The following is a 16,246-nucleotide window of genomic DNA, read 5'->3' as shown; positions in this document are numbered from 1 at the left end:
CCGGAGATTGGAAGTAAGCCACAATCGACCACGACTGACCACGATCACTCATGATTGACCTGTTGGACCTACAATTCCACCATTCCTGTCCATTGGTCCTGCCAGCTGGGTAGTTGCGAGTCCACCCAGAGGGTTATTCTCTTTCCGTGGACAAATATATTCTTTATTTAAAAGGTTATATTCACAGCACCTCCACTTCAAGGAAATCAGGTGGCAAGCTTATAAAAGAATTTTGCCCAAGAGACCGACTATCATCAGAACTAACACTGCATAAGGCAACTCATAAACCATGCTGAAAGCCATTTAGTCTGAGGGAAGAACTGCATGGCAGGATCTTTTTTGTCCTCATAGCATGGGCATTGCACTTGGATGTTGGATGATGACTAGGGGATTGAAGTGAGAGAGAGAAAAGAGTGTTTCCAGAGATGAACTGCTGTTTATATCAACTGTAACTTGAATGCCATATGCTTGAACTTGCTTTCTCCTCATGTGTCATAATTTAATTTTGACCACCTTCTTGCTGATTTTTGGAAGCTGCTCTGAGAGTCTTTTTGGCTATAGGGGGGGAATATTAATCCAATAAATAAATAAATACACTTTATCACAATTGCAATACAGGGATGCTACAAGCTCCCTGAATGCAGTTGATCATACCTACCTCTTTGTCAAACAGTATTGCCTTTCATAGAAGGAGGAGTTTCAGATTATGCCAATAAAGTGCCAAATTCTGCATTGCACTGTCCTGACTGAGAGAATGCAAAAATATGCTTCCACTATCACTGATTCCTGCTGATGTTCTCATCACATCTGCAGTTACTTCCTTTGGCGACTAGGAAAACACAGCAGCAGTTACATACTTGCATAGACTGGATATTTTATAGGAATACATTGGCCATACAAGAAGAAGAAGAGTTTGGATTTGATATCCCGCCTTTCACTCCCTTCAGGAGTCTCAAAGCAGCTAACATTCTCCTTTCCCTTCCTCCCCCACAACAAACACTCTGTGAGGTGAGTGGGGCTGAGAGACTGCAAAGAAGTGTGACTGGCCCAAGGTCACCCAGCAGCTGCATGTGGAGGAGTGGAGATGCGAACCCGGTTCCCCAGATTAGGAGACTATCGTTCTTAACCATTACACCACACTGGCTCCAGATTACAGATTACAGATTACACACTACAGATTACATATCACAGTTCCTCTGTTATACTTAGTAGAGATCAATCGTATTTGTTACACAAGTACAAAGAACATCCCTTATCACCACAAGCATGAAGGCAGCAAACATTATAAAAATTAATCCAAACATTATATGCTGTTAATTATATGTATTGCATTTGTAAATATTACACAGCTCATCTGTTCGCCGGGTGGGAGGGGGGGGGGAGAGCAGATGAAAAGACTGGGAGGGCTTTATTTCACCGGAGCAGATAATTAGGCAATTAAAATGAAAGTAGGCAAAAATTACCAGCTGCCAGAAACTTAGAATGCATAATAGAAACTAAACATACACACAAAAAATCCCATGCATTGATCCTGAAGTGGTAGCTTTAACAAGGACTTTCAGGAGCAAAGAAAGAGTGCAGGTTACTTAAGCTACAGAAATTTCTCCAACTTTGAGAAAGGAGATCCCAGATGAGTCATCAACTAAATAGCTCTCTGCTCTTATTACATTATACAAATGATCTCTTTTGAATTATCAACCTGAAGGTTGGGTACTTTTATGGACCTTTTCAAACAATACTAAATAATGGCCAGAATATCCTAAACCATGGCCCGGGTACTGGTACATATTTCAATTACTGGTTATGCATTTATGGGGAGTGGGCTCTACACACATCTGCTGTGGACCTCCAAGAGGTGGTGGCTCATGCACACGCCTGTTGCATCTGCATATAGGGCACTGATGAGTTACAAATTCCAGAAACCGTTCCAAGTGCAAAGAATGCATATTTCTCCCCCACTTTTATAAGCTGCAATGCAAGAGTCAGAAACAGGACTACCTATTTTCCGTAGTGGTATTGGTTCAAGGAAGAGTTCCTTGGAAGGATTATTCACTTCTAGACTGATGGGTGTCCTCCACTTGCAACCAAAGCCCTGAGCAGACCTACCCCCTCCTTATCACTGCTGTTAATGCTGCTGCTTGTTCACTGTTCCTGAAGCAAGTTTGCCCTCGCTCTCCTCATTTGATTATGGCAGTGAACAGACAGCTGGGAGGAGAGGCAGCAGCCAAGTAGCTTTTGGAGTTCCCTTCAGCACATACCTGAAAATACTGATCCCTGACGGTAGATGACATTTCCCTTCCAGCTGCAGCGCTTTACACCACATCAAATGCCACTTCCCAGAGAGTCTGCAGTAGGAATTGGGGCTCCAACAAGCATTGGTGTACAGCATGCACACCAACACATGCAGTCACGGACTGCAAGTAATCTGTGTAAGAACAGCAGTCCATTTACTTGGGCTCTAGGATTTGCAGCTCTTAACCTCAACTTTTACAAGCCATAGCATTAAAACCAGCAATGGATCTCATAGAATGTTGACTGAAAGTATGGCATATCATTCTGTGGTTTGAGCGATTTTGCGATTTTTACTATTTTTGTACAATTTGTGCTTGAAAGAGGCAATGTGGAAAAACATGTCTGTACCACTGGGGTGAAGGGGGTGGGTGGGGATGGTACAGATCTCTTTGGATCTGCATTATATCCAGGAGCAATCAGTTTAGTAAATAAACAGAATATCCTAAGTGTCTGAAGAAGAAACATTTTCTGGAACATACAGTTCTCATCCCATCAGGTAATCACAGTTAGTTAATTGTAATGCCATCATTTACCCAGGACTGCTTTTCTCTTCAAGATGTTTAATCCATTAAATAAGTGTTTATTTGACTTTTTAGTTTCCTAACTTGTTATATGAGAATGTTCAATTTTAATTACATCAGATACTTGAGAGACATTTTAAAATCAACTTGTTCCTACTGCTTATGCCTTCCTAAGTCTGTATCTTCCAGTCTGAAAGTCATGCTGCAAAAGAAAAGACATGATTAAAGTTTCAAAAGTTTGATTCCTTGGAGACCACAAACATCTAATGTTTGCAGCTTTGAAGTTGGATGTTGCCAGAAAACAGAAATGACTAAGTCGGAGCACACATCATCATTTCAAACAAGAGATGAGCAATGGGACCATGATTCCAGTGTTATAAAGCAACATACATTTTCTAGTCATTTGTACTGGGTAGAGGGTCTCACACTCATGCATGACCAATGTGAAGCATAATCTATAAATTCATTACAAAAATTCATGTGCAGAAGCCCAGCAGGTTTGGAGCTTCAACACACACCTATTACCAATATTGTTTTCAGGGGAACCATAATCATTAGATGGCACAAACCCCATTGTAGTCTCAATACACCAATATCCCAAAATCAATCTGAAGTAGTTCTGCATCCTCCACATCCCTTTATATGCTTCTATGATATTAGCATTGTAGTTAGCAGTACATTTATTAGGCAGCACACATCATTTAACTCATGGGAACTTCTCAGTAAACATCTTAGGCTTGGGCTACACACACACAAACTCTGTCTGCTTGAGTTTATTGCATAATCCATATACATAATCACATACTGTATAATAAATTGACCTTTGCACTCCATTGCCAACTATGCTTCTCTTTCACCTTTTTTTACTCAAGGATACTAAATTTATCCTAATTTTGTTAGTGTTGAATGACAAATTTCCTCATTTTTTTTGAAGATATCAAAGGTGAGCATAGAGGTTGCTGGTCTAATGAGGGATCCATCTGCTAAAATTGTATTAAATCAATTGTTTGTAACCATAATGCAGCGAGGATTCTTGGGTCTTCTTGCCTAAGGCATCATCTGGCACTTTGAAAGACCCATATCTCTGCAAGGAGTCCGCTGAAAATTCCTGAACCTTGTGGTTATACCTACCCTCTCTGAGCACCCCAACAGTGATATCTGTGAGAATATGAAGCAGCATCCTGCCTGTGCCTTCTGTTCTCCCTCAGGGCAGTTGTGCTTAGAGGGGAGGGCTATCATGCAGTTTGCTGTGGTAAGGAAAAGGGGGGTCAATGAGAGTGTCTTGTCCAAGTGTCTCCCGAAACCTTTCCCCTAGGTGGCTGGCACACCTGACATTCATAAAGAGACCAGCTTCACTAAAGGACAAAAGGGGCAGGGGCGGGGAGAAATCACCAAGTTCAAAGTTTTAAGAACACACACAACTTCTTTCCACCATAGAAGTAGGAATTAGTACACTGGTGTGCTGGAAGCCTGAATCCATGGGGGAAGAATGCCACCACTTCTTTTCTCAGCACTGACATGCAATTGTCCAGCATGGTATTTTTCTTGCAAACTTTTTTTTCAGTGCTTCTGTATGAAAAGGCACCTTGGTGATGATAAAGAACTGCCACCGCCTGATAGTTATAACAAGTTTTAAATTGTTTGATTTTCATTTCTCTCAGCTGGCCTTAGGCTCAACAGTCTTCATACAAAGGAAGACAGGAAACAGCAAGAGAATAAGTAGAGAAACATGGAAATCGTAATGTTTTGTATAAACTGACTTGGAAATCATGAGAGGAACCAGCCATTATTGGATTTTTGATTCTGTTCATTACAAATACAAAGGAATCAAATGAATTAATTCCCCAATCTGTACTAGAAGAGGATGTACTAATACATTATATCTTGGTATTTGTCACCAGCTGTTAACATACATCCCCAGGTACACATTAAGTTATTTCTGTGGGAAAATAATATCCAAAACAAACACACAGTTCCCCCACAACCACTAACACCAAAATAGTACATATGAGGTTTCAAACTTCTCAAGAAACATTCCTTCATTTTTCTGATCATGTACCTAATGTGTTTTTAAAGCTTTATGCTCTTTTATTGAAATAAACTCATCAGGTAACCATAATGAGACTCAACAGCTGCATTAAACACACATGTGATCCTGTTTTTAAAATGGGCTCAAGCCAATAAACTTTAGAGAAGTCTCAACTAGATATTTGAAGCAGTTGAGGTCTGAATGCACAGGACACTTAAGAAAATTAAAGCACTTTCCCTGTTCCTAAAGTTCAGACAAACAACAGCCAATGAAAATTTCACTCTTTAAAATGATTTTTGAAAAAAGGCATTGATTTCAATACATTCAGGGACCATCCCCATTTCTGTAGCTGGGGAGAGAAGGGAGAAAGTGGAGGTAAACAGGAAAGAGAAGGCTTTGACCCATCTAAAAATAAACAGATTCAGTGAACTGATTCACACTTCACTCTAGATACTGCAAGCGTGCAAGAATAATAGCTTTTGAAGCAATGCCTGCAATAACTAATGTCCCAGATTTAGAATTAAAGGTTTTTAGAGACACACACTACCACTTGCAACAAGACGAATTCTCAATCAAGTACACTATTAAGATACTAATCTGACACTAGAGCAGAACACTTTGCCAAACCTTTTTATTTTGTGTACACTAGCAAGCAGTGACTTCCTACAACTGCACAAAAACCTGCTTGTAGAACCAACACCTCCCCCCCAAAAAACATGAATGAAAACACTGCAGCCTGAATGTCTCAGAGCCCACAACTACCCCTCCGAAGTTACAAACAGTTATGTAAGGCTAACCAGCATCACTTCCATCCTTCACTGCACATGACTTCACTCTAGGAAACAAGGTCCCCAAAGGGACCTGGCTAATTTCAGCCGTAATAAAAGCCCCAATTGGCAACAGCGGTTCCCCATTCCCCACAGTTTACAGAAGACAGAATTCCTTTCATTACCTTTGTTGAGTGTCCCTGTGATGAGTCTAAAGATGGTTTGGGCAAATTTAACAATTCCATGTTTACATCTCTTCGAACAGTCACTCATGGTTGACCGAAGAGGAGGGAAGCTCTTCTCTCTCTCTCTCTCTCTCTCTCTCTCTCTCTCTCTCCTTCAGTCCAGAGACAGGAAAGTCCCTTTCCAACTTAGATGGTACAGAAGTCTGATCTGAGGTTCCAGTGGCAGCAGCAGCAGTAGCAGCAGCACCTCTGTGCTGAAATGGATTTCTCTAAAGCTTTCACGGAAAGGTTGCAGTAGAGGCTTGTTTGTATAGTCTGGTCTGTGTTAAAGGTACAGCTCACCCCAGCAAGATTTTAACCATGCAGCCTACATTTATGCCGTAAGATGCCCTGTGGCTTTACCAATCCGGATGGTACTTGGTGCACAGGGAGCCTCTGTAGAAAGCAGCAGGGAGGAGGAGTTTGCTCATATACCAAGCTTTGCTGACTTACAGGACAGTGGTAATGCAGCAATTAATACCAAAGTCAGAAGGGGGATGGCTACTGCACTGAAATGCTGCTGTTTAAAGTGCATCTTTCTGTATACATCACATTTCTTCCCTGTAACTCTCATTCATGATTTCTGACTTAGTTCTCAGAGATGGGGGAAGTGATTTATCATGAATGAAAAGGGGTATTTTTAATTTTTTTAAAAAACAACATGCAGAAGAATTTGTGCCCAGCACAGAGTGGCATGCAGTGAAAGCAAGTGAAATTTCTCTCACTGAGTTTACCGTGTATACAAACAATAGCTTGACTTCAAAAGCCCACTGCAGGGTTGGCTGCCTCTGCCAGCAGGAGTTAACTAACTACCCAATGACTAAGAAGACAGAGAAAAATCTCAGAAAAATCTTGCCTACTTTTGAGCATAACTGTCAACTTTTCCCTTTTCTTGTGAGGAATCCTATTCAGAATAAGGGAATTTCCCTTTTAAAAAGGGGGAAGTTGACAGCTATGCTTTTGAATTCCATTTCCACACCTAACATGCAAGTTGCCACTTACTGTCCTTCTTACCGTCCTTCTCAGTTGCTCAACTCAATTGTGGCACATGTATTCCATTGTGTGCCCAGCCATAGAGTCTCTATCCACTGGGGAGTCTGACTAACTAGGGTATATATATGAATAAATGGACATCACAACTCTGGGATTAAAAAGGCCACAACTTTATAGATTTCAGAGGTAGGCAAATCTTTGGCATAGGCATTGGGCATGTATCCCTCTCAGCCCCGTAGTGCAGGGTCTGAGGCACGACAGGATCTGCTTGGGGAAGAGAAGGAGCCATTGCAAAATGCAGGTTTATGTGGATGGCCTCACCCTAAGTGCTGAGGAAACTCCATGGCCCAGTCTCCACCCGCTTCAGACTCTATGGTCTGCCTTCAAGACCCCTCTAATGGGGTGCCCTGTAAATGCCGCCGCTGGAAGGGGGGTGAGTCACCACTTCACCCCTCTCCCCAAGGTTAGGAGATAGCCTAAGGATTCTGCCCAAGGCCTAGACCACCAAAGTTGTGAGTAGTGCTATGGGGAAGGCAAAACCTGCAGTGCAGGGGAAATTCCTTCCCAGCTCCAAATATGGCAACTGTCCAAAGACCATAGCAAAGCCCACTAAGCTGGAAAGAAAGGGGGCTTAAAAGAAACAATAGAAATGTCTAAAGGGAGGGTTGCGCAAGTGACGCTCCTGGATGACTGCGCTGTAGCCTTGGCTTGCTTTTACGCCTGGGAAATGTACCTGAGGGAAGACTGTGTCTCTCAGGTCCACTCCCCAAACCCCCTAGGCTGCCCTGTGTCAGCATCGCCCTTGAGCCAGTGCCACCAACTGGACTCATACACTTCAGCCCTGACTGGGCTAGGCGAGCTGGGTAGCACTTCCAGAGACCACCTTCTGCACAGGAACAGATCAAAGTGATGTGGACTCACAGCTTAGAGTTGTGAGCACCAGATTCACTTCCACAAGAAGACAGTCGTAGCACAGCAGAGTATAGCAGAGCATAAACGACTCGGAGAGCAGCTCTGTAGAATATCTTCTTTATTCTATCTACAACTATAATACACAACTATGTACAGAGCTAAATGAGGTCTAAACGAAAAAGCTGAACTGCACTGAGTGTCTGCAGCTGCTCTTAGCAGCAACCTTATCTATACACATGAGCTCTCTCTTTGATGTGAGGCTGGAGCGGAATAAGTAGAGAGCAGAAACCGCCCCCTCCTCTCTGGAGAATCAGCAGAGAACATCAGCAGATTCTTGGATATGGGAGGGGTGAAATCTCCTCATCCTGGATAGGCCAATTTGAATAGTGGGCTTGGTGGATTGCCATGTGGGTCTGCGGCAGCCAGGGAGCAGCAGCAACGGCCACTGAAAAATGGTGAGGTTCCACGGGGAAACGAGGCACTGAGGTGGGCCGCCAACGCCACCGTGGAGAGAGGTAAGTGGCCATTTCAATCCCACGCTTCCTCTGGAAGAACCTCATAAATTAAGCAGGTTAAGTTGCTCTTACCATTTCAAGAAAAGCTTCACCTGCTTTTTCTGATTACTGTCAAAGATGCAGGGGCAGGAAAAAGAAACTTTACAATCTTGTCGGGTTTTGGGAAAATGCATTACAAAGTAGTTTTGGCTTGGCATGTCACAGAAGGTGGCTTCTCACATCCCAACAACTATAATATTTCCCCAGTTGTTTTGTTAGATACATAACATGCCCCCACACCCTGAAAATCATACAGGTTTCATGGAAAAACTGTCTGGGGCAGCATAATATCTCCAGCTGAATAATAGGTCTAACTTTTTGGATTCAATGAAAGGTTGCAACTTGAATGGCTATTTAGAAGTTTGGTGCTTTTAACAAATGCGTGCCAGATATTTCAGAAGTGAATATTCTCATGCATCTGCTGTAGAAACCACAACTGTTGGATTTCTACTTGCCATTTAGTTATTAAACAAGGTAATAACTCTCTTTATGTATTAGAAAAAGTAGCTTTATGAGATCCTGAATACCAAAAGTCCCTACTCCTACAAATTTTTGTTTTGTCTTTTTGTTTTGTTTTAACTTTGAGATGGATGTTTGGTAAGGAGAAATTGGCTGCTTTTAGGAAGATGCTGCCTTTTCTTGTCTGTGTTTGCGGGGGGGGGGAGTATTTTGCTTATTTGGCAGAGTAGGGGTGAGGTTCTAAGCATTGCCAGGGTTTTCCTTCTGTGAAATGGGCATTTTATGGTGCCCATGATAGTTTCTTTGTTTAAAAATAAAACTTCTGGCATCAGAGTAACTCAAATGCTGTCCTAAGAAAATATGAATTCTGGAAGCAACATAAACATGAATGTTGGAACATTGCATATTTATATATTCTGCATAATTTGGGCTCTGTCCCTTGACTATGAAAAATCTTACTCAAACTTTTTTTCTTTAAAAAGGAAGAAGAAAGCAAATATTCTCTAGATGTTCAGTGCTGTGTGTTCTGTCACATTCTGACCTTTTTACATTGTGTAAAAAATATGGAACATGGCGAACATGGGTGGGTAGGCATATAGTTTATATTCAATAAAGTAGAATGGAGCAGATGACTTTCTTACAAAGCTGTTCTTCTCTTTGTTACTCTGAATATTTTTTATAAATAAATAGTTACTTTTAAATCGGGGGTAGGGAACTTTCTCCTGTTGAGGTCACATTCCTGCAGGAAGAGTCTGTCAGGGAGTGCATACCACCAATGGGCAGGGCTGAAGCCAGTGAAAGGAGGTCAGAGCAAAGTGAGCAGGGCACCTTCCTCCTCACCCCCTCTCTCCTTGCAACCCACATTAATTTGGGCTGAGAGGGCATGGAAATAGAATGTAGGCCGCCCTCTCTCTGCTTTAAAGTCTGCATAACACAAACCATTTGGCAAGAACATATATAAGGTTATTAGTGCAGTAAAAGCTTTACTTCCAGGTTCCAACAGAAGGTCCAAGAACATCCAAAACGTAGGGTTAGAATGATGACTGTATGTAGAGAGCTGGTCATACCCTTAGGCAGGCTTCCTCAACCTTGGCCCTCCATATGTTTTGAGACTACAATTCCCATCATCTCTGATCACTCATCCTGCTAGCTAGGGATCATGAGAGTTGTAGGCCAAAAGCATCTGGAGGGCCAAGGTTCAGGAAGCCTGCCCTTAGGCAAGTGAACTGGGATGTCACGAAACTGCAGCAGATGGTTTAATGTGTTGTTATTTTGCTATGTTTATTACTGTCAGGGAGGAGTAGCACAAATCTCTGCTTGTGGTATTTTATTTTATGCCCCAGGTGGGCAAACTAAACTTGGCTCCCTGAACTAAAGTAGAAAATTGAAACAAATTAGGGCAGAGTTAAAGACTCCCTTGTGTTGCATTCATTGTACAGTGTTGTACCACCCCTTGCCAAAAATTGGGATGAGGGGCAAGAGAGGCTAATACTTCTCCCTATTTCAAATCTTAAGTCCTCTTGTGTAGAACAAATCTTTAAAACTTAGCTGCTCTCATCTAGCAGCTCCCTGCAGCACACTCTAAGCTGTTGCATTAGATTACCCCTTACAGAAAGCAAAGACTATCTGCTTTATTATGTACATGCACAAAAGCTGCTTGCTTTTGGTTTTTAGTTTGCTGTCATGGAATCTGAGGGCATAAAGTGACTCTGGATACTGCTAGAGAGATTTTTGTTTTAATTGCCTTGTAAGGTTGCAAATGCTTTCCAGCTTTTGAAAGGAAATATAAAATGTTATTGTGTTTAATTTGGTCATCCGTGTGTTCTTAAAAGAGCACTTATATGGGTAATGTGTGTGTGTTGTGTAGCCTGATACTAAGGACGTATACTCAGAAGTCACAGGACTGGGCTCCAAATTAAGATGCAGCCTCACCATCTCTCACCTTTGCTAGGTAGCTTCTCTTCTATATCCAGCATTTGTCCTAAGGAGCCTATCTGCTTTGACTTAATAATGGTTAATAATCCAGTTATATACTTACCACTTGGATTACCAACTGACCTGGTAAAATGGTCTGGCCTGCCCCTGTGCCTGGAACATAGGTCTGATATACAGAAATAAGCAGGTGAAACTTCCATTGGTATGAAACTAAATATTGCCAGCTTCTAATTGAAGGCAAACTATTTTTAAAGAGGCAGCTATGGGGGCTAGTTCAAAAGCTGACAAGCTTTACTGATGCTTCATACAATGTTTACTAGTTTGATAAAATTGCTGATGAGTAGAGAGAAAAAGTCATAGAAACAGGACATGAATGTGGACAGTAGGGCTGGCTTTCATAACACAGATGGGCACATTAACCCTTTCCCCCCCACACAGTGGTTGCAATGCCAATCACCCCTTTGGGACTAGGGAAAGGAGAGTGATTCACTTGGCTAGGGGTTGTTAGAAGTCTGGAAGCAGAGGATATTCCCAGTTGAAAGCAGAAGATTTGGTGGTGCTATATCTGGTGGGTGGGGTGTATGTGTGAGACAGTGAGCGGGTGAACCTCTGTCTTGCATGCCTAATTAAACCCCAGTTATCTTGTGAGGCCATTTACCCCTATCTATAGCTGCCTCACACCTGACATCAGATGTAGGACACGTAGAGATAGGCACAACACACAACTAGGACTCTTAAAGTGTGCTGTCAATTGTGGCACGAGTGGCTTGCTGTCAGTGGCTTGTTGTCATTGATAATCAGTTGACTGACAATAAGAGGTACTACACAGCTGATCCCTACCCAAAACAAGGCCTGGGGAACTCCAGCAGGCTTGAAGGCACTACCTACTAGCTAATAATAGATGGTGACTCCAATCCCGCTAGACCAGCTGCACAACTAAGCTCACCAGAGGGGTACTTGGTTGCTCAGCTGACTTGAAAACAGGCTTGAGGTCACTGCATATCAGCTGATAGGTGTTTTCAAGCCTCAGCTGATCAATGCCCTTTCAGAGCACTTCACAGAGTTTTTTGCAATCCCTGCATGGTGCCTTGAAGTCCCAATGATCATCACCAGATGTCATTATGTCAGGTTAATTGACAGGTGGATTGCTACACCCACCTGTCATATTTGATGGGGAGGGGAGTACACTTTGAGAATTATAGAGTGAATAAGGCTGCAATCATATGCAACTCAGTGGGGCTTGCTTCTGGATAACTTTTTATAGCGCTGCACTAGGAGGAAACTTTCAGCTGTGTCTGTAAAATGGTAGTTACTTTTGTCTTTTTCTTTGAGGGTGCCTCCAGATTGTCACTATTTTGCAGAGGGTAATTAAAGCGCAAGCTAGAAATGTACATTTGTGCAACTGAAGTGGATTAAAGCGTTTAAGCTTTGTGTAAGCAAATCAAGAAGAATGCTGAATAGACAGGTTGTTTGAAGGAAACCGCAAATCTCTGCGAGAAGAACTTTGGGAACATGCAAAAAGCAAATACAGTAGTCTTGATCATGGGATACCCCTGAAGCTGTAAACGTGCTCTTTGCTTAGCAGACTGAGTGCTCATTTAACCTACAACATTCCAAAACTTCCCTACAGAAAGGTTAATGGGTTCCACATGGCCACAGGATTCCTACACATTCCCCCCTGTATGGATCTGTAGATTACTGGATTCTTCAAGAGTTTTACAGCTGAAAGTCAAAAGGTTTCAGGGCAATTGAGGCCATTCTTTCTCTTGAAGGTAGTTTCAATAGAAAGGAGTATAGGGTGGCCATGGGCTATACTGCTTTCAATTTAAGAAAAATGCATAGCTCAACACTTTAAAAAATTTTTGATAGTATAAGGTGATGGTGTGAGCTCATGAGATCATTATGATTATACAAAAGTGACACTAACAAAATACTGTTTGTTTGAATTTCTGCGGTGAAAGAAACAATTTCAGAGAACAGTCTATGCCTCACCTTCCTTCTGTAAGAATTCAGATGAGGCTTTTAAGTTGCTGTAATAATCATGGTTATATTCTTGCTGGGCCCTGTTAGCAATGACTTGCATATTTGCTTTTATTGTCTGGTTTTATAATTATGTATTGCAATGTGGCCTTCCTTGGTGATTTTTAATATTTTGATTTGTTAGCCACCCAAAGGAACCTTCAGTGCTCATTGAATAAATAAATGAGCATACCCCAAAATAGGATTTAAATGCTTCTGCACATATTTAAAGGCTTGACATATTTTCTCTACTTTTAGAGTTTCCAGACTGTTGCTGTTTTCAAGTCACATTTGATGACATACCGGCAGATGCTGGCTGTGCAATTACAATTGGTCAGGAGGTCCTGCACACCAAAGTTCAATTTTTTTGCTATAAGGAAAATGACAGGGAAAATGAACTGGATAACATTTATTATTTACTTGTTTATTTACTGAATTTCTATCCCACTTTTCATTCAAGGAGCTCAAGGTTCTCCTCCACCCCATTTTATCCTCACAAACAACCCTGTGTGGTAGGTTGGGCTGAGAAGCAGTGACTGAACCAAGGTCACCCAGGGAGCTTCATGGCTGAATGGAGTTTGAACCCAGATCTCCCAGGTTGTAGTCGCAGTCCAACACCATAACCACTACTTGCTTGACTATTTAACCAATTGTTAAATAGTTCAGCTGGTTGGCATGAGCCTCTTAAGCTCAGGGTCATGGGTTTGAGCCCCATGTTAGGCGAAAGATGCCTGCATAGCAGGAGGTTGGGTTAATTAACTTCATGGTCCCTTCCAACTCTACAATTCTATATTATATGACACAACATCATCTAACCTGCCTGCAAAACAAATTCGGATGAATGCTCAATGGACAGGTCACCTGGAAGCATCCATAATCAGAATATGCATCCAAATTTCCTAATGTTTGGGACCAGCATACTAGTCAGTGGAAAGAGGTGGGAATTGATCTGCTTTAAAAGTGGAGGACTCTAATACTCTGGCCCATGCACATAGAACCCTTTAACTAATTATGCTGTTTTAAATATGCATTTTATAGTTGACTTCCTTTAGTAGCATTTTCTTCTGAAATGTTTAAGATAGTGTTGTTTTGTTAACTTTGCTTCATTAAATGTGCATTCTGTAGTTGACCTCCTTTGTAATGTTTTATTCTGAAATCTTTAAGGCACTATTTTAGTTTCCTATTAATTATGTTGCTTTGAATATATACTTTATATATGACTTTCTTCAGTAATGTTTTATTCTGGATTGTTTTATCTGATGTTTCAAGGTAAGCTGTAAATCATTTGAGGGTTTTTTATTAAAAATAAAAATCAGTACAGTATAGAAATGAAGTTAATAATAATAATGCCTGGCCCAACATTGCAGTTCAGTAGACACCTACCTGCAAGAAAGCCCTACTTAGCTCAGTGGAACTTGCTTCCAAGTAATCATGAGAAGGATTGAGTGGTACAATGTATACAACAGAAAGTATTTGTGAAATAAATCTTGTAATCATTGCATTTTCAAGTTGGGCTTAACCATAGGTATTGATGAACCTTCTGACATTTTAGAGTCTTCATTATTTTTATGGCACCTGGATAGCCTTTGTGAAACTCATCGTCTAGCCTCTTCAGAATTCTCTGCTAAAGCAACCCTGATTTACTTCATGCTTGGGATTTCTGCCAGGGGAGTGCTTAAGTATTGAGCTGTTTGGGTATTAAGTAGCATGCAGGTGAATAAATGTCTTGTTGGCAATTGAGGACTCCATGTACTGCACTGCCAAGTAGCCTAACATTCCTGCCATTACACTTAATCAACAGAATTGACACCTGCAAAATCATTTCTCTCTTATATAACATTTCTTTCCAGAATAAGTACCTTAAAAAGGAAGGCTTAACATAAACTAATGGTGGTTGAGAGATAGACTACTAACTCCCTGAAGGTAATAACAATGTTGACACTTAAACAGAGATGAGTAATCCCAAAGGGCTTTGCATACTTTGAAAGCTCTTACCCTGAAGCATGCTGGTTAGGATTATTTTATCCTTTGGCATGTGTAGGATTGTTTGCTTGGGGGTATATTGGCTGTATTCCAGCCTCAATCATTAGTTTCATCATTTTCAAGTTTTACTGAAGGTTCAGTTAGAGATTTTTCTCTCCCCCGCCCCTCCAATTTCCCTCCCGGGCTGGCTGCGGTTGTTCTGTTCTGTCTGCATGAGAAAGAGGATATGTGCACAGTATCTTTACCATTAGCAAAAGGTAATCATAGACAGGCAAAAATTCTATTCTTGGAGGAAAAATGAATAAAAGTGCTACAGAAATTTATCAGAAGCAAAATCTGAGTCATATTGCGGATCTGGAAATATATATTGTAGATGGATAGTTCAGTTGGTTAGAGCATTGTGCTGATAAAACGAAGGTTGCAGGTTCAGTCCCCGTAAGGGACAGATGCATATTCCTGCATCTCTGGGGGTTGGACTAGATGATCCACAGGGTCCCTTCCAACTCTGATTCTATTATTCAAAAGTTCTGGGTATCTAGCTAGACTCTGTCTTGCTTCCTTCAGATCTATGGCACATTCATCAGTAAATCAATAGATCAATAGTTCTCAATTGTTTCTATGCTTTCAATTATCATTAGGGATCTGCAACAAAATACTGCATTCATTTGAATTCTTACTCCCTAACAAGAGCATTCCTGTTCAAGGTTTTAGCTAGCCATGCTCTCCTTCAATATGCTAAGGGCCAAACTCAGCTAACTAATTGTGCTAGTGGGAGCCAGTGCAACAAGTCCTACTAGCACAATGGGGCTTTACCCCTCTCCTTTCCTTGCCACAGCACCACACCCAAAATCAGCTTTACAGGCTTGGGATAGAGAAGGTTCTTCCATCAGGGGAGCAGAAATGCTTGTACTGACAGAGCAGTCTCTTTAGCACTACTTTGAATTTCACCCCATAAGTCTTATCAATGTCCAGAATCATTGGACAAATCACTTTCATTTGTGTTGTTTTCCTGAGTCATCTTCTCATTTAACTGCAATTCTTTAGTAAATCATTAGTTCTAAAGTGGGATAGGGTTGACAGAACACAGGAGTATTTTAACTTTTTCATTATTACTGCCAGAAACCTTTTTTGCTCAAAGTTTTGTAGTGGATTTTGGCCTATAGCAATAAGTAAAGGACAAAGCAGCCCAAACCTTTAGAAACCACAGATAATATCTGACCCATTACTAATTATGATTAAAGTCACAGTACTGGTGATCTTCTATGTAATACTCCCATCTACTCCCTGAAGTGAGAAATAGGTTCCCTCCTTTGTATCCCTTCTCAAGAAGTAGAGTGCATGGAAAGTGTGCTGCTTCTGTGAAAATTTGTTTTGGGTTCTTTCAAAATCCGTCAGACATTTCACTTGGAGAGCCCCAGGCTCACTCTGAATTTCAATTTCAATGAAATCCAGTGGCAAACACATCAAGCAAACAAATAAATTAACTCCTGGTGTTTTACTTACAAAACACAAGCCCCCACCCCAACACACACTTAGCAATGGGGACTTGAATTATTCA

The 16,246-nt window shown here is 41.3% G+C and overlaps 2 protein-coding genes across 8 annotated transcripts in view; both read right to left on the bottom strand.

The window, feature by feature from the left end:
* Window positions 1-5,892, bottom strand: part of KCNIP1 (potassium voltage-gated channel interacting protein 1) — a 509,279-nt gene extending 503,387 nt beyond the window's left edge. The window contains exon 1 of the mRNA XM_082213088.1: window positions 5,795-5,892. Coding sequence (XP_082069214.1) covers window positions 5,795-5,882 — 88 coding nt within the window. The 5' untranslated portion in view covers window positions 5,883-5,892. The remainder of the gene's footprint in view (window positions 1-5,794) is intronic.
* Window positions 1-16,246, bottom strand: part of LOC309526807 (uncharacterized protein C5orf58) — a 140,202-nt gene that overhangs the window by 51,916 nt on the left and 72,040 nt on the right. For 2 of the 7 annotated variants that reach the window (XM_082213100.1, XM_082213101.1), the window contains exon 4: window positions 2,971-3,015. The exons of 3 other annotated variants lie outside the window; for them this stretch is intronic. In XM_082213100.1, the coding sequence (XP_082069226.1) occupies window positions 2,971-3,015 (45 nt within the window). Of the gene's footprint in view, window positions 1-2,970; window positions 3,016-5,945; window positions 6,064-10,801; window positions 10,853-16,246 lie in introns of those variants that run through there. 2 more of the 7 variants (XM_082213102.1, XM_082213099.1) reach the window with 2 other exon arrangements.

The sequence above is a fragment of the Podarcis vaucheri genome (assembly GCF_965113315.1).
Source record: "Podarcis vaucheri genome assembly, chromosome: 2".
NCBI classification, from domain to species: Eukaryota; Metazoa; Chordata; class Lepidosauria; order Squamata; family Lacertidae; genus Podarcis; species Podarcis vaucheri.
The sequence above is the reverse complement of the archived record's forward strand: the minus strand, read 5'-3'. Positions and strand labels throughout refer to the sequence as shown.